The following is an 18,833-nucleotide window of genomic DNA, read 5'->3' on the forward strand; positions in this document are numbered from 1 at the left end:
TGCCGAGCCTGTCCGGACCTGGGAATCAAAGGTGATCATTACTGCTTGGTGGGAATAGACCACTGAAATGTTCCAAGGATAGATGCAAGCATTGGTATTACACCTAACATCGAGAAAGAAAAGTTACTTATTCAGCTTTCAGCTCTGAAAGCACAAGCCGCAATAGCTTCGGTAGCAGCACGAGCGTCAGCAGCAGATTTCCTGAAGTTCAGGATGATTCTCACTTTCTCCTGGATCATTTGTCAAGAGTCCTGTCCTTCTAAGTTCCTTAGCATGAAAAGGTTTTAAAAGCCCCACTTCTTGTTTTCTCCGTGGATGGTATAGAAAATTTCCTGCAATTTATGGTGGGTAAAATAATAATAATAGTAATGATACAGGCTTATTGGTGATTCCAACACGAAATCAATCCTTTGCCCTAGTCTTTTTATTCCGCGCCCCCCCCCGCCCGCCTTTTTTTGGGGGCGAGGTGTCTGTTCCCCTCTGGCTCCCTGTGCTCGCTCCCCGCCCCCCGCCGCCCTCCCTGTGGCTCCCTTTCTCCGCCTCCTCAGCGATTGCCATCTGACAAGATCTCCAAATCAAAGTGATAAATCGCTCCAAACTTTTTTTGGCGGCGCTGAGATGTTGGAGGGGCGTCTAGCGCGCATGTGCGAAGGTGTCCGAACTGACAATGCTGGAGAGATAGCGAGTGTGGATTGAGAGAAAGGGAGAGAGGGAGGGAGAGAGAGTGAAAGAGGGAAAGACAGAGAGTGAGTGTGTGTAAGTGCGTGTGTGTGTGTGTGTGTGAGAGAGAGAGAGAGAGAGAGAGAGAGAGGAGCGAGGGAGGGAGCGAGAGGGAGAGCAAAAGAAGGAAAAGATCCAAGAAAAAAAAACCCCAACCACACACCAGCGGCTGCAGGACTGGGCACAGCATGAGATCCAAAGGCAGGGCAAGGAAACTGGCCACAAGTAGGTGCAATATCCCTTTTCTATTGGCTTTCCCCCTCCTCTGCCATCTTGCATATCTGTCTCCAGCGCTCCGGGAGGGAGCGCGCAGCTGCCTCTCTCGCCGGGGCCCGGGTGGAGGGCAGGCGCAACGCAGCCCCAGCAACCTGCCGGTCCCAGCCTTCGCGCCCGGCCGCCCGCGCTCTCGCTCTTGGTTTGGGCGCCAGAGGAGCCGGGGCAGCCCTTAGCCCCGCGCCCGGGGGGGGAGCGCGCAGCTGCCTCTCTCGCCGGGGCCCGGGTGGAGGGCAGGCGCAACGCAGCCCCAGCAACCTGCCGGTCCCAGCCTTCGCGCCCGGCCGCCCGCGCTCTCGCTCTTGGTTTGGGCGCCAGAGGAGCCGGGGCAGCCCTTAGCCCCGCGCACCGACCAGCTNTAGTGGGCGCTGTGCGCTCGGCGGTGCTCTCCGGCGTGCGCCGCGCGGCGGGACGACTGGGGTGGGGAGTGGGGGAGACGAGAGTGGGGGCTGTAGTCGCTGTGTGTGTGGTGGTGGCGGGGGGGGGGCACAGGCAGTGCAGAGCTACCGGCTCCGCGGAGTCCGGCGCAGGTGAGGAGAGAAGAGGCCGGGCGAGCGCATGGAGAGTGAGGAGTGCAGGGCGTGCAGCCAGCGGCGACAGCCGCCGAGGAGAAGGGGGCCGAAAGGGCCTGCTCCCGCCAGCGAGTTCAGGGCTGGCCGGGAGCCGAGTGACCCCCAGGGGGCGGGCTGCCGGGACCTTAGGCCGCGGAGAGAGCGCGGCAGAGCCTCTCGCTCTATTTCTGGATGCAGCCCGGGTCTCGGGTCACTAACCCTCCCCGGCGCCCCCTGTCTGCCCGGCGTGGAGCGGCCTCGGTCACGCGGGACCAGGGAGATTGGGTTCAGGGCAGGAGGGGCAGAGTCCCCCATCCCCCACTCTTCTCACCGAAGTGTTGGACGACTTCGCCTGGAATTGTCCGCCGAGCCGACACAGTCCGGAAAGGCAGAAGCCTCGATCGGACTGTAGGCGATAGGACTGGGTTTGTCCAACTGCTTCTACCGCAAGTGTAAGGGGACTAGGAGGTGCCGAGACCGGCAGCAAACCGGAGCAGTCCAAAGCCCTCTTCCTCGAGGTGTCAGCACGCAGGGGCAGGCCACCGTTCGCTTTTCCACTCGCTGAAAACAGCTAATTGTTTTGCTTGTGGACCAAAGAAAGGAGAGATGGGGGTGGGTAGGATGCTTCTCCCCAGTAAAATCCCCAATCTCCCCCCTCCCTTGGATATTAAAACCGAGTACGTCCCCACGCCTTCCAGCCTCTCAGTTCCTCGCGGCAGCCGCGCGGAAGGCAGCGGCACCTCTGCGGGCTGGGGTTCTTTGGCAGTGGGAGTCCGAGGTCTAGCCCAGTGAGATGGTGTCATCGTAGGCTCCTTTCCAGGGCTTCGTCCAGTCCTCACTCAAGCACTCCTTCACTTCCCAATACGTTTCCTTTCGCCCTGGTCTCAGGGATCAACCTAAATATAGGGCTCTTGGGTCATCAGTACATCTGTTTCTCTTTTGGATATTGTTCATTTCACTTAGCTGCGACACTGTCAAAGGGCGCCAGTAGAAGACCTGTTTTTTCTGTTTTCTTTTAAATGAGGCCGATGTCTTTATTTTCATCTGAGGAGGAATTAAATGTACATATGCCTGGAGGCCTGGGGGCTTCAATTCCGGCTAAAGGTTTGGAGTGTGTGTGTGTGTGTGTGTGTGTGTGTGTGTGTGTGTGTGTGTGTGGTTGGAGGGCGGGAGGACAAGAACGGTGTTTGGGGGGGGGAGGCGTGGAGAGCCTATCTCAACCATGCCTAAATTGTGAAATGAAAGCCGAATGCTTTGCGCCTCATTACCCAGTATCCGCCGAAGTGAAAGCAGAACACAAAACCCTTCGAATTTTCTTGAGCCACTTTTTCAACTATTTTAATTGCCAAGCTATACGCCTCCCTATTAAAATATTCCCAAACGCACAGTCGGCTCAAACATCCAGAAACCGAACCTCGTTTTCCGATCTGATGATACTTGTCATTCATCCAGTGGGAGACCCATTTTTTGTCTCTAGTGTCTCGAAGGGTGACGCTGCCGCTTTCTGATAACTAGATAGGCGCTCTTACAAACTTTCCTTGCTGAGCCCCAGGTTCTCGCTCACGCTGCTCCAGCTGTTGCCACTGAGCAGCAGCCTTTCTCAGGCAGAAGCACTGCTTTAAGCAATTCTTCACTTACAATCTGGGTAATAAAGGAAATCATATCAAAAGTAGGGATTTTTTTGTATTTTAAAGCGCTGTTTCCTTTCCCTGCTGTAGTGCGTGAGTTTCCTTGAGCGTGGCGGAGATAGTCAGTGACCCCTTGCCGAGCAGTCCAACGAAAACTTCGCTGCTCTCTCTGCACCGGTTTCTTTCTCTTTTCTGGGATAGAAAGAGGCAGTGTGACCGGCATACTTTAAAAAGCATACTTTTATGTGTTTTTAATGCTAAGTCAACACTGCAATGGAAACAAATCACATAGGAACAGTAGTTTTCTGGATTTCTTGTTATTCTTTTTGTCTTTTGTAAATTTCTTTGGTGGCCAAGTCTTGTTCCGGTCTTGGCTACAGTACAGGATCCCATGGACCCTGGAAGTACCCACCGAAGTTAAGCCCAGGCTGAATGTACAACCCATGTTCCAACTTATAGGGCTTTTGTGTTTTTTTTTGTTTTTTTTTTTTTTTACACAATAGTTGAAACCGATAAATTCGTTGCAAATCATTTGGGAGGAATAAATTGTTTAATAAAAAAAAAAAACAAAGAAGGGAAAAGCAAGAAGATTGACAGTCGTACTGTCTAAAGCCCTCGGCTTTCATTCCCATCTTTAAGAAAAGAAAACTAAAAGCCAAGCAGACTCTGGCAGCGCCGGGAGGCTTCCCAGCGGTTTTTTGGGCAGCTAGGATGGCACCTGGGCGGTGCAGAATTGCCAGTTGCAACTTTTTTCTCCTGGTGATGGGAAAGAAGTCAGGCTGGCTTTGCCCAGCCTGTCTAGAGCCGAAACACCGAGGCAACCCCCACCCCACTTCCCTAAAGTGACACCCGGCAGGGTTTCAATCACAGCAATGAAGGAGTTGCAACGCGTAACCCCCCTTAGCTACCGGCCCCCCAGAAGTCTCGTAAAGACCCAGAAGGCGATTCGATTAGCAAGACCCCGGAGAGGGGGCACTTGTTACTTGTACACTTGATCTCTGTTTAAAAAGAGGCTCTTGAATAGGTACGGTAGACGCGACCCTCCCTCACGTGCTTAAACCCCTCACCTTGGCAGCCCAGCACCTCAGATAACAAAGGAAACGTGCACCCGGGTTCCAGCCTGCACTCCCCGTATGCCCACCCATTTGTGTTTTTCTTCATAGTTAAAAAAGAAAAGATTGAAATACAGAGCTTTGTCTAAAAAACATATTTTACTTGTTTATTTCAGACTGCTTTTGAGGAGGAAAAACCCCGCCTGTCGGAGGCAGAGGCCCCTTCTAGGAAGGCGGTTTCTTTGCCATTACTTGACCATTACCCTGGCTTAGGGCTTCTTTATTGCATTTGGCACTTGGAGCGCAGTCTTCCTGCAGCATTTCGATGTGTTTCGCCAAAAAATAAAAAAAATAAAAAAATAAAAAATCTATGTTTAGGAGAAGGTTAATAACGCTTTTCATTCCCCCCTCATCCTAAACACTGTGGAAGGGTACGCGTCATTAGCCGCAGAGGCAGGAACGCTGGAAAGAAAGGCTCCTTTTTCAGGTTTTTATTTGTAGGGGCTGAGAAGTCGCAGGTCTTGGCGACGATGTGCGTGTGAGTGTGTGCCGAAGGGCGCGTGAGCGTATCTTTGCGGGGTAGCCCAGTTCACAGGTTTTCTGAGTGGTGGCCTGTCCCTACTACCCGGGGCCTCCTCTGCCACAGACATTCAACACGTAGGACGCTTATCGAATAGAAATTAACGCATCGTTCTTAGAAATTTTTGCTTCCTTCTCTTTTATAAAGTTCAAGGTAGTAACTCTGTAAGCAGTTTCCCTTTAAACATCTTGTCTTTTGGGAGTTTATTTCATTTTTGGAAGCTGGGGCCAGGTTATCTTTGCAGACGTGGCCTGGGGCAGGGAGGACAAGGATGGGGTCACCCGGGGCAAGAAGGGTGAAGGAGGGCAAGAGAGGCGACTTGTTGCCCTCGGCACATCTAGCTCGGTCCCCTCTCTCCCCGAACCTTCTCCGTTTTGCCTCTGCTGGAAGCGGGCCCTGGAGTGGAGAAACTTGACTTGTCACCTTCTGGCCAATGGCTCTCACCCCTGTTCCCGAGGAACTCAGCTCCTAGAAGAGCCCTAGTCCCAAGAGCTGGATACACCCTCCCATCCCTCATCTCACAGGCAGTGGAAGTGGGCTCTCTTGAGGAGTGGGGGGTGGAGCTGGGGAGGCCCTAGTGGGAGCCTGGCAGTGCTCTCCCAGGGAGGTTCCCCACACCTCCCGCCCCAGCTGCTCAGCTCCTGGCTCTCAAGCTTAGGCCAGATCTTCCCCTCCAGCCTCAGAGGTGCTTCGTGCCTGGCGCACTGCTTGTCTTAAAGCACGGTTTGCACTGATGGTGTGCACACACATGCACACACGCGTACCTCTCTCTCACACACACACTCACACACACTCACACACACACACTCACACGTCCGGGGTTAAGGAACACTGAAGTGGGGAGGGCAGGCACACCTTCATTCACTCTCCTAGGCAGAGGGGGAGAGAGGGGCTGGGGGGAGACCGGGGGAGACAGGCACACTATAATGATGCCAGGCACATTTTTCTGGAGTGGTGGTTAACCCTTCCTTGGCTGGAAGCTGCTGCTTCAGGCACTTTCTAAAAAGGTCTGTGGGTTCTGCTTTTCTTTTCATCTGGGCAGCCCAGTATGAATCATTAGTTCCCTCCCCCCCCCATTTGCCACGGTCCTTTTTCTAAAATTAGATTTCCCCCTTCCCACTCTTCTGGCTTTCCGAGTTTACTAGAGAATTCTCAAGGAAATTGGCTGCGTAGTGAGAACAAGTGTGAGGAAGAGGATAAAAAGGAGACAAACAAATGGAGCAGAAAACAAGAGAGAGAGAAAGGAAGATAGAAGCAGCGTGCCTCTTCTTCCAGATCTCCCCGTTTGCACACAGATTGGTATTATATATTTTCCCCAGTAAATGAAAAAAGTGTAATTCTTGTTAATTATCCTTGCTTACATGCCATACAAGAAACTTCAGAGATGTTTCTACATGAGGAAGAAACTGTTTACAAAACTCTTTCAGAAGTGTGACATATCACTCTAGTTCAGCAGTAAAAAGCTAAACACACTTGCCCTCCTTTGAAGTGCCCTGGCGAGGGCAGCTTGTTTGAGTGCGGTTCAGATATTGCTGTGGGTATAACTAATGGCCTCTACCTATTTAGCTCAAGTGGGAGGAGAGAAAGGCCTGAATTCCTTGTCCAATGGGTCCCTCTGGAGACTGGGTTCTGGCTCCTGGCCAGTTCTGTACAATGTCAACATTGAATATTTGAATTCCCAGACTCTATTTAACAAGTTTCTAAATAAATAAACTCATTGTGTGTCTGTGTTTAAAATTATTTCACCTCTTTCATAAAAGCTACAGCATCTCATTACATTGGGCTTGCAAGTTGATTTTTTTAAAAAAATAAACAAACAAACAGAGCTTAAGGCATTTTAATAGGCAGACCTTCACCATATGTATGTTTTGTAAAGACATTCTCTCACTTGTGGCTGGGTAGGCGCTGTTTCAATGGATCTTGGGCTGTTCTGTGTGCTTTGGTAATGAATTATAAGAAAAAGCCAAGCAAAATTCAGAAAGTCGTTGAAATATTAATCACATGAAAAGGGAGGCCTGAATGTGTAACTGTAAAGTCTTTAGATATTTGATGATTTTGTTTGCTGGGCCCTACAGGGGATGTGTCCTAAATGAATATCTGTAGTCCACAGGAAACGGTAGACCTAGGCCTCTGCCCAGATGGTGTTTTGTTTCTGGACACTTTTTCTTTCTGTGTGCCTGTTTTTGTAAGTTGGAAAGGGTTACACAAATGCTATCCTCATATTTCAGTTTGATTTTGAAAAGGACTACATGAATTCTATGTTTTACTAATCTCTTAGCCTTTGAACATCCACAGCATTTTAATGAAGATAGGAACATACCTGTCCTAAGAAGTACATACTTTAATAATAATAATAATAATAATAAAAGGCAAGTTCTAGTCCTCTTGAAAGTGTGGAACCCATCTGGAGTTGTTAGGAAAGAAAGTGGAATTCACTCTAATTTATGTGTATAAAGTACAACATTATTAAAAAGAATGGGATTTGAAGGGCACACAGCAAAACTCGTAACAGTTAGCTGGTAACATGGAGAGCTCAAAGCCAAGAAAAAAATACCACCAACCCATGCAAACCCTAAAATAGATTACAATGACCTCAGCCATTTTCATTTTCAAAAATAATAGCCATGATTAAAATAGGGGGAGTGTTTTACTTGGAACCATACTCTTCTGCATTATTATAAAAGCTGTTTTGTGGTTAAGGAACTGTTTCATTATAGGAAAAAACCAAGTGAAGTTTTAATCAAATGCCTGATTCTTCAAAAGCTCTTATTCTTGAATTACTTTTTATTTTAATTTTAGTTGTTATTCTTCTTCATTAGCAAACATGCTTTTGGCTTGTATATTCAGCCAAATCCTTGACTACTAACTTTTATAACAAATCTACGAAGAAATGCTATTTAGAAAAGAGATTTTGCTAATCCCCTTAGTAAACACCTGCCTAGGGGTCACTGACTATATATAACAGGAAGAACCAAGGCTTTCTTAAACCTTGTTCAAGAACTTGCCTGAAGGAATTAATTTTGTATGTTAGAGTTGTTCAAATTATGACATTTGTGAAAGTCCTTGTGTATAGCACTTGGTTGGCTTCAGCAGTGGGCTTGTGGTACAAGCAGTGGTACAAGCAGTGACTTGTGGTACAAATATCAGTGAGATCTCTCCGGGTACGTGGACAAGACACATTTCCTTCTTTCAGGAGCATTGCAAACATGCTCAGGAGAGTTTGAATCTGGGTGGGTCCCTGGTTGAATAGCCAGGTCATCGTCAAGTTATTGAGGCCTCTGAAAGGTACCTTTCTTTGTAAAGTGGGAGTAATAATACCACCCCTCTTGGGCTGCTGTGAGGGTTAACTGGGGTGATGCATGCAAAGTACCTAAGTCAAAAGTGATCACTCAACAAACTTGTCATTTTCCTTCCAATATATCAGTTAAATTTTCTGAAGAGGAATTTTTTAGACATATTTCCCTCTACTCTATTTTTTATAAAGTCTCATTTTTAGAAGCATTTGCATGTATATAGTAAGCATTTTGTCTGTCTTCTCAATAAATCATGCCCTGAGGATAAAATTGGGCACATTAAAACTGTATAAAGCCAAAATAGGCAGTAAATTTATTCTGAAAATGAGAATCTTTCTTTTTGGGGAAGGGGACACTGGGTAAATAAAGTGATTGAAATTTTAACCTTGCTACATTGATTTTGGCATTGTATGCCCATAGCCTAAATTTGGTTGTGTATACTCTCCAGTTGTCATTAGACCATAATCCTTGTGGACAAACATTTTATTTTTATTTTTTATTTTTATTTATTTATTTTTAAAGATTTTATTTATTTATTCGACAGAGATAGAGACAGCCAGTGAGAGAGGGAACAACAAGCAGGGGGAGTGGGAGAGGAAGAAGCAGGCTCACAGCAGAGGACCCGATGTGGGGCTCGATCCCATAACGCCGGGATCACGCCCTGAGCCGAAGGCAGACGCTTAACCGCTGTGCCACCCAGGCGCCCCAAACATCCTATTTTTAATGGATTGAGTTTTTTTTTAATTTAATGATCTTTTTAAAAGATTTTATTTATTTATTTGAGAGAGAGAGTGCATGCGTGGCAATGGGGTGAGGGGCAGAGAGAAAGGGAAAGAGAAATCTCAAGCAGACTACAGCCAAGTGTGGAACCAGAAGCGGGGCTTGATCTCACGATGCTGAGATCATGACCTGAGCTGAAACCAAGAATCAAATGCTCAATGGACTAAACCACCCAGGGGCCCCAGTGGAATGAGTTTTGTATGTCACTTTACCACCGTAGCTGAGTGGCTCTTCTCTAAATCAGGAGAATGGACCAGAGCAGAGCTCGTAAACTGAAGTGCCTATAGGCTTTGGCAGGCACAATCAATGAAGGAAGCAAAGTGGGTAGAAGCACTAAACCATCTCCTATTTTGCTCAAATTTTTGACACCCAGCTTTGTATTCTGGGTTCAAATTATGACATTTGTGAAAACTTGTGTATAGCACTGGTCTATTCAGCCTAACTTGTTTGCTCATTCTGCAACTTTCCCTCTCTTGCCAGACAAGAAGGAGCGGTGGGGGACTGAGTTTAAGCCTTCTGTAAAGAAGGCAGCCCCTACTCAGTTCTAGCTTGCTGCTGCCGTGTGGATAAGGGAACTCAGTGCTGCCAGGTCTTCCAATTTTAAGAGAAGTCTCATATCTGGATTATTATTTAAATTTTCTCTACTTTAAAATGTTGACTCAGTTAAAGAAAAAATCAACAACAGGCAACATTCTGTAGGCCCAATGAAACACCTCTGTCTGCTATGTATAGTTCATGGACCCTGGGTTTGCAACGTCTGGATTAGAGGACTTCTAAGGGTCCTTCAAAGTTCCAGCATTTTACGATATCCACAAGGCTTCCTGAATATTATCTTGTGTTTTTAAGATCTTTATCTTTATCTTCCTTCTCCAACCCAAAGTTAATATGTGTGTATGTGTGCGTGTGTGTGTGTCTGTGTGTGTGTGTATGTTTTGATAGGTGGAAGTACTTATTACAGAATCTGATATCTGACCATTTATCTGGAAAAAAAGTCTTTCACGGCCATGTTGTGTCTTTCTTTCCCTCCATGCCGCTTTATCATTAATTGGCTTAAGAAAATAAACTGAAACACTCACTCCCCCTCTCATAGCCACTGGCCACCATTCTTTCTTATTTCTCACTCAGCTCAATTCTTTGATTTGTGGGCTGGGGGTCGGGCAGTAAATCATTAGGAGATAGTTTTCTGTGGTTTTCCACAGTGGGAAAAGAAGTGATTTGGCTACTGTGGGTATAATAGAGGAGTAGTTCATCCCTGCCCCCTAAGGAGGGTCCAGATGTCCCATCCTGTGCATGTGTAACTGAAGAACCCAACCAATTTTTAAGACATGAGCCTAAGATGGAGAAATTAGTTTTTAAGGGATGACTGTATTATTTGACAAGAGTGGCTCTCCTTGCAGGAAGGTTTATATATATGTTCAGGGAATATTTGAAAGTAAACCCACATTGTTCTGTTTATTATCCTGAGCCATATTTCCAGTAGAAGGGGTAGGTGAGTAAGAGGTAAAATTAGGTCCTGAGGACTAAAAGGACAAGATATGGTGACGGAATACCAATACAGTGGATTCTCCTAGTCACGTTTGGGCTGAGCACTTTATAATATGTAATTCAGTACTATAGTCAAGGAACTGGTCAACAAATACTTGTTACTATCAGTTAACATTGTTGGAAAAATCATCAGATAATGCAGTTGTTTGCACAGGAAACTCTAGAGTCGTGATAAGCCATGCCTAGAGGCATTATTGGTGGGTGATCAGAAAACATAGCTCCCATGTTTACGCCTGACGCTGAAACCTAAATTCCTTAGCCTGGCCTGTGAAGGCCTCCCACTCTTGAATTAGAAGAATGTGGTAATTCCGAGCCCAGGTTCTGACTTACATTGACCTGGGTGTGAATCCTGACTCCACCATTTACTAGGTGGGTAAAATGGGTAAGTACTAAAAGTACTTACCTCAGTTGTGGGTAAAATGGGTAAGTACTAAAAGTACTTACCTCAGTTGAGGATTTGATTAACTGATGTGTTTAAAGTGCCTGAAATACAGTAGGAGCTCAAAACGTGTTATTATTTTATTAACTTTTCAGGCTTATTTATCTCCCTACCCAAGACTGGTCTATTCAGCCTAACTGTTTGCTCATTCTGCAACTCTCCCTCTCTTGCCAGTCCAGCCTTCTGCTTCCATCTTCCCACTTTCGGCCACAATGTTGCCGTAATCTGTGAATCTACCCAGACAGTACTTTGACCTTCAAAATCTAATTCCTTCTAAGAGTTAGTTTAAACCCTCCCTTCTTCATGCGAGTCAGCCTCATCACTCTTGGAGATATTATTTCTCTATGTCTTTTTATTCCAATAGCATGGAACTATTTTCACCTACCATCATTTTGGCATGTTATTATGAAATCCTTATCTTCACCATATATATCTTATTCTTCTAGCTAAGTCATAAAACTCCTGGAAAGCCCATTTCTGTCTTGTATAGTGCTTAGTTCTTTGCTTTGCATATGGCAGATACAGGTACAATTAGGTGATGGTGGTTTGTGATGGGCTTTGGTGGATTATGTGAACCCCTCTAATTTCTTTGCCTGTAAAACCTGCACAGTCAGGTAATGTCAGCACTAGAACTCCGGGATATCTGACACTTTAATTGCATACTAAATTCACAATTGGCCTATTTTGACAGTGATAAACCACCTGGAAAGCACATTTGGAAAGTAGAGTATTATTCCTAATTTTCACCAATTAATGCTCCTCGTTTTGCCAGCGCAGGTATAACCTATGGTTCCTTTACTTAAATTACAAATTGTTATTGATCTACACTTGATCTTTTTTTTTTAATAAAGATTTTATTTATTTATTCGACAGAGATAGAGACAGCCAGCAAGAGAGGGAACACAAGCAGGGGGAGTGGGAGAGGAAGTAGCAGGCTCATAGCTGAGGAGCCTGATGTGGGGCTCGATCCCAGAACGCCGGGATCACGCCCTGAGCCGAAGGCAGACGCTTAACCACTGTGCCACCCAGGCGCCCCAGATCTACACTTGATCTTAAGGTTTATGGAAACTCTGCAGTGGACCTGATTCTGGAGACTGTCAGTGTATTCAAATAGAGATGGTGAATTTCTCAGGGATTTGGGGCAGTCAGCTTTACAAAAGTCAACGGAAGCCAAGTTTTTACATAAATGGTAACCCCAATATAGGCCATGTTAATATAGATCAAAGCAACATGATTTTTAAAGATTTTTTTTTTTTTATTTATTCGACAGAGACAGAGACAGCCAGCGAGAGAGGGAACACAAGCAGGGGGAGNCTCTGCAGTGGACCTGATTCTGGAGACTGTCAGTGTATTCAAATAGAGATGGTGAATTTCTCAGGGATTTGGGGCAGTCAGCTTTACAAAAGTCAACGGAAGCCAAGTTTTTACATAAATGGTAACCCCAATATAGGCCATGTTAATATAGATCAGCAACATGATTTTTGCTCTATATTTTAATATATGTTTATGATTGAAGGTTCTCATCCAACAGAGTTCCCTTAATTAATTAATGAATTAATTTTAAAAGATTTATTTATTTATTTTAGAGAAGGGGGGATGGGTGGGAGGAGGGGCATGGGGAAAGAATCCTCAAGCAGACTCCCTGCTGAGGGCAGAGCCCAAAGCGGGGCTTGATCTCAGGATACATGAGATCATGATCTGAGATGAAGCCAAGAGTTGGAGGCTTAACTGACTGAGCTACTTGGGTGCCCTGGAGTTCCCGGAGTTCCCTCAATTTAAATGCAACTATGACTTCTCCACCCCTCCCCCAACCCCTGTACCCTACTCCCCACTTCCGCACCCCCATTTCACAAATCCCTTATCTTTATGGAGAAAATAGGGCTATTCGTGTCTTGGACAACTGTCCTCAAGTCCTGAACAACTACAGAGTTTCAGTGCCTGTTAGTTTTCCTACCCCAAGACCAGCCAGGTTGTAACTTTTCATCCAGTTCTTAGGATTGCTCTTAAGGCATCGGGAGTCTTTTTCAGTGAGGGCAGTGACTAAGAACCACGGATTTTATGCTTTGGTGCTGATTATAGACTTTACCTTTGGCAGGAACTATGAAATTAAGTAGTAATAAAATGTTTCATGATAAGATGATAATAAAAATGAATGGAGGGATGGAACCACTATCTTGGTTTCTTCTAGAATCATGGTTTGTGACCTTCTTTTGGATCTCGGACACTTGCCAGAATCTGATGAAAGCTATGGAGCCTCTCTCCAGAAAATGCAAACATGCATAAAAATTTTCACGTAATTTCAATGGCTCATGGACTTCTAAATTCCAGCTATAGATATTATAGAGGTTTGCTCACGTGTTCACACTCGATTCACCCTCCTATGTTAATTATATAGTGTCCCAAAGTCTTAATCTTTTTTTCACTATCTTAGAAGCATTTTTTTCTGATTAAAAAATTTATTACAGACTTCTAACAATTAAAAAAACTACAAGACTATATCATATAGGAAATGAAAGTTCTTTGTGGTCCACGCTCTTTTGTCACACACTGCCTGCAGATGACCGCTATTCAGCATTTAGTGTATAATGTCCTGCAGATTTTCCCCCCATGCATCTGTTAGTATATGTATGTGCATAGATTTATAACTTTTTTGAGCAACTTGCATTTTTCTTTTTTAAGACTTAATAATACACCTCGAAACTTTCCCCCATCAGTACTTATCAATCTAACACATTCCTTTAAAGGCAGCAGATCTACCATTGTTTTGATGTCACACATCTTATTGAACCAGTCCCCTATGGATGACACTTGGGTTGTTTCCAGTTTTCAGAACAGAACAGAACAGACAGAGAAGTTCCCCAAACCAGGACTGTAAGGGAAAATGAAAGTGAAGTATACAATTAAAGGAAGCTCACAGTTCAGGGTGAAGCGTGCTGGCCTCTGAGCCATGGGCACAGCAGGGCTTCGGGAAGGTCATAGAGGGTTGCCTTACCCTGTTGGGACAGATCAGATTTCCAAGCATCCTTATCCCCCTGAGGGACCAAGGGTCGAAGTCCAGAGCTGAGGTAGATTTTTGTAAGATCCACTGTCATCCATCTGTGATATTGCAAGCTTATTGGATTGTTCTGGACCTTATATTTTTGCCCCCACTCCCATTTTTCTTCCACTGCTTAGAATTGGCTGTAGCTGAAATGGATCCATAAAGCTTTAACTGGGTAAGGATAAGGGTTTCAAACCTCAAGTTTTTTTTTTTTAATCGTAATTTCTTTGTTTGCACGGTCCATTGTTATCACACTGCCTTATCCTGTTATACACACCTTAAGATCACTGATGCGACCACACGAATGCAGAAGGTTATCTGAAGCCAATAAAAATTTTTTGATGTTCCTTAAAAAACCTTACCCACAATAATTTCTAACCTACGAATTGGAAAGACCATTTTTATAGGAAAATGTTTTTCACTGGGTAACCAGGCTATGGGAAACTTTTTATAATGGAAACTATCTCTTACTTTTAACTATAGCATCAAAAATATGACAGTATAATGTTACACACTAAAGCCCATCAGATGCAAAATTCCAGTTTTTGATTATAAGTTATAAACCAGGATAGAGAGACTTCTGAAAAGTGGTTTTCTTTGGCAATGATGTTGTTGATTAAACATAAAAAATTCAGAAAAAAATTAGTTCAGCTCATTCCTTTACACAGAAGGTTACAAAAATGGAATAGCTGGGTTTTGGCTCTAGTGGGAACAACTTTGCTTATTAAAGCTCATTGGATTATATTAGATTAAAAACATACTAGACATTTTAGATTGGATTTGAAAAGGTACCATTCAAGGAATTAAAATCTAGTCATATAAATCTTTTTAAGAATTAATTTACTTTGCAATTTTGATTCCTTAGAGTACAGTATTTGTTCCAAATTCATGTATTTTTTCTTAAGTGCATAAAGGTCGTTCCATGGGGCATTACCCTTGTTAACATTTTCAAAGCATATTTTAACTGAGATCAATCAAATCGAGTCAATAAATGGTTATTGAGTGCCTAGTATATATAAGGCATGATGAACAAAATCCTAGAAACACTCGCTTTCCTGAAAATATTGACGTGTACCCACGACAGTGAGTTTATTAAGCGAGACAAAGATCATTATGTGCCTGTTGCTGGTTATCAATGACTACAGAGTGGTTTCATGAGCTTGGAATACTGAATCCTGTGCCTGACTCTTCAAATATTTTGTTAACGTTGTGAAGTCACACACCCACCAAGCTAAGCGTTTGGGGTCTTCCATCTGAAAATAATACTGTACTTCGTTTCTCTTAATACCGGTCAGATGTGGAGGTCATTGCCTACCCTACTTGGGTGTTAGTGCCGAGATGGTTTTCACTGGAGATACTTGAAAACAAAATCAGACTCTTTTTAAATGCTTGCTGTGACTATCACCTACCCATTCATTCAACAGCTGTTTATTGAGCACCTATACTGCTAGGTGACAGGAAGGGGGCAGTACACACTCAGACAGGGCCGTTGCCTGCATGGAGATCCCATTTTGGGGACAATAAACGTGTACCATCATGTTCTTCCAGATGTTGACTTCCGGTATGAAGAAATAAAGCAAAGTGACTTGCTAGAGATTACACATAGGTCTTATTTTAGATGCTTGGGCAGAGAAGACCTTTCTGAGCAGAGAGCTAAGTGAGGAGAACGTTTATTAAGTGTCTGAAGTGTGGCACATGGAAACTCGGAGAATGACAGGCATAGTCAGCTTGTCTCATTCTCTACCCTAGGGCAAAGCAGATAAAGTGTATCAGTATTAAATTTTGTTTCATTTTGTCAAATGCACTTATAGTGATTACATGGACATGTAGCTGACCCCATGAGGGAGGGAGAGTTTTGTATTTGATCTGCAAACACTAGACTGGCGGCAGCATCAGAAGAGCACATGGGGTTTCTGGACTCATAATTCAGTCCATTTACACAAATATTTGTGAATATATATTCAGCAGCCTGTGTTGGGTACTGAGTATACAAAGAGAAATAACATATGTGTCTGCCCTTTAGGAACTTACTATTGGGAGAGACAGACATGTGAAGAGATGGTGTCGGCCCAGTGGGATACGTTCAGGTGCAAGGCAAACAGGCTTATTCCTGTTGAATCACAATGGTCTGGATGGTAGTACGTGACCACTCGCATACCCTCATTTATATCTATTCTTGCAAAAAATTCTTTAACTTATATGCCTCTGAGCTCAGGACAAAGTACATGTTCCAAATTTGAGGGCTAAATTTTGCACGTGTTTAATGCTTGTTAAGGCATATTCAGAAATTTATCGATTTTAAATACCTAGTTTGAAAGAAATTTGTATTTTACAAGGGTGATGAAATGTTTCCCCAAAGGTCCACACATCAACATTGCTGATGGCAATGACCGAGTAAGATGCAAGGCGTCCTTGGGGTGTATGTCCCATAGCCTTGGGTCTGCAGATGGGCCATTACTCTTTCTCGTGCTCACCAGTCTCAGTGAGTCTCTTCTGCGTTGTGCAGTCAGAACAAATGTCTGAAGTGCAAATGTCAGAGCAAATGTCTGAAGTCTTTCCTCACAGTTCAAAAAGAAGTTCTCAAAGAGTTTCCTCTAACTTCTTGCCACTTGTAGCTCTGTCTGAGACCAAAGATCTGATCAAAGTGCCCAGGCAGAAGGTACATCTCACTTTTAGGCTCAGTTTTTATCTAGGACCAGATAGTGCTTCTCAGAGACTGACATGAGCTCAGAGAATGGCTTGTCACTTGGGCTGGCATGTGATTTTGTTGTCTGTGGGACAGAAATAAGAATAAAAAACACTGCCCTTCCTTCCAGTTCTCCTTGCCAACCATCTTGCTGTGCCGGGCGTATGTGTCCAAGCCAATGTTCCAGCCACTAGGCTTGGCACAGAAATCAGTGCATCCAACATCACTACTGCTGGACACAGTTTGAAATCCAGAGCAACCCCCCCCCATTTGCCTAAATGCTTAAGATGCCAGTGATGCCAGAAGCCTCTTGATAATGTCGCAATATTAAAACACCAGCATAGATGTCATTTGACCCATGAAGCAGTTGTATCTTTGTTTCTCTGGCCTAAAAATATTGGGTAGGTGGATCTGAAGAAGATGGGAAATGTCAAGGTAAAAAGCATTATGCATCGAGGGCTTTCAAAGGACCCCATGATCTCTGTATCACATCTCTCTTCCTGTCCTTCAGTGATAGTAACCTCGGTCACCAAGGCTTTCCCCTCAAGAAAGGAAACACTCTGATACCTAATACAATGAGCTGCATCGTAGGAAACCTTCCAGGTGGGTTGGTGGCATTGGCTGGGACTTGTAGACTGCTACCAGGATGTGTGGAACGCTACCACTGGATTCGCCCCACCACATCCTAAGCTCTCATTATGTAGACTTGACTATCAGTAATAACTTTCCTAAGAGGAAAATGCTCTGCAGCATTGTAAGCCCTATCTCCTTTGAAGATAGACTCTTGTTTTCTCCTTAGGTGTGATCATCTCAAAAGTTCAGTATATCTTGGGCTCCATCAATATGTTTTCTGGTGGATGATGCTGCCCAAGGACTCAGGACACAGTTTGAGTCCCTGGTATCCTTGGGCAGGGCGCTAACCCTCTGAGCTCAACACCCTCAAGTATAAGATCGGAACAATCACAGCGTCTGTTTTGGCTTCCTCCAGACTAGCGATGTTAAGATAAGATGACATACGTGTAAACTTCCATAAGCGGTAAAGAGCTATGTACATTTAATGTGCTATTGAAAGTTGTAGAAATGATAGAATATTAGAAATGCTAGGGAGAGATTAAGAGTGTAGAATCTGGAGCCACATTATTTAGGCTGAAGTCTTGGCTCTGCTCCTACCTTGCTGTGTCACCATGGACAAGCTCCTTAGCCTCTCTGTGCCTCAGTTTCTTTGTCTGTAGAACAAAGCTAAGTTATAATAACAGCAATAAGTCATCCTAGTAATCGAGATTATTGAGCATTCATGCATTATTAAGGTTACTTCTCACATCTCTATGAGGTGGGGGATATTATTACTTTGCTTTAGAGATGAGGACACTGGAGACACGTTAGTTATTGGCCCTCAGCCCCTCAGTCTCCAAGTGCAGAGGTGGGATCCAGGAGGGATCTGCTTTACACCAGAGCCAAGAACTTGATCTGAATGCTCCACTGCTTAATTTTTTTCATCCAGAAATAAAAATGGAACATTACACTGCCTGAGCATTACAGAACTCATAAATGGTAGTAAGATTTTGGACAGAGGACACCTTAATTTAAAGAAATGATTTCATACAACTCTTAGTAAAGAGGAATTTTTCTATATGGGCAATTGTTGATTTATGACAACGACTGGTCATCTCTTTGTCTTCCATTTTCTTCCCACAGTTATCTGTGGTGTGGTTTTCCATCACTTTATGTTTTTAGTTTTATTTTAGGAAATCGACAAATTTCTGTTGAATGAATGATTTACGAGAGACGTCATTACTTCATTGCCTGAAATCACAGACTAATTATACTTTACAACTTGCTAGTGGATGGTGCCGGATTCAGATTCTGATTTTTTAAACAATGCACTGTGACTGTAACTTCCCCAAGGTCACCAGTATATTTTTAAGGCGAGGAAGCAAGCAACAATTTTCCAGATCTTTCCTCCAATCCGGGCATCTGAAACCAAGTTCTGTTATCCATCCTCAACTTTGTTTTAATATCCAGATTTCTAGGGCCTTGCAAACGAAGTATTTGGCTAGTTGCATAATTGAATAATCTGTAGGATTTAAACAAGGGGAAGGCTAATGAGTTCTCAAATCTAGTCCATTTTTTTGATTGTTTTTTTAAAAGAGGGCAGTGGACAAGTTAAGAACAGATACAGTGACTCAAACATGACCTCAGAGAATCTCTTGGAGAGCTAAAATACACCAATGCTTGGGATCCACCCC

The 18,833-nt window shown here is 44.2% G+C and overlaps 1 protein-coding gene across 6 annotated transcripts in view; it reads left to right on the forward strand.

The window, feature by feature from the left end:
* The first annotated feature begins 788 nt into the window (after positions 1 to 788).
* MECOM (MDS1 and EVI1 complex locus) overlaps positions 789 to 18,833 on the forward strand; it is a 543,968-nt gene continuing 525,923 nt past the window's right edge. For all 6 annotated transcript variants that reach the window (XM_011222622.3, XM_034663326.1, XM_011222624.3 and 3 more), the window contains exon 1: positions 789 to 945. In XM_011222622.3, coding sequence (XP_011220924.2) covers positions 909 to 945 — 37 coding nt within the window. In that variant the 5' untranslated portion in view covers positions 789 to 908. The remainder of the gene's footprint in view (positions 946 to 18,833) is intronic.

The sequence above is a fragment of the Ailuropoda melanoleuca genome, chromosome 1 (assembly GCF_002007445.2).
Source record: "Ailuropoda melanoleuca isolate Jingjing chromosome 1, ASM200744v2, whole genome shotgun sequence".
Lineage (NCBI taxonomy): Eukaryota > Metazoa > Chordata > Mammalia > Carnivora > Ursidae > Ailuropoda > Ailuropoda melanoleuca.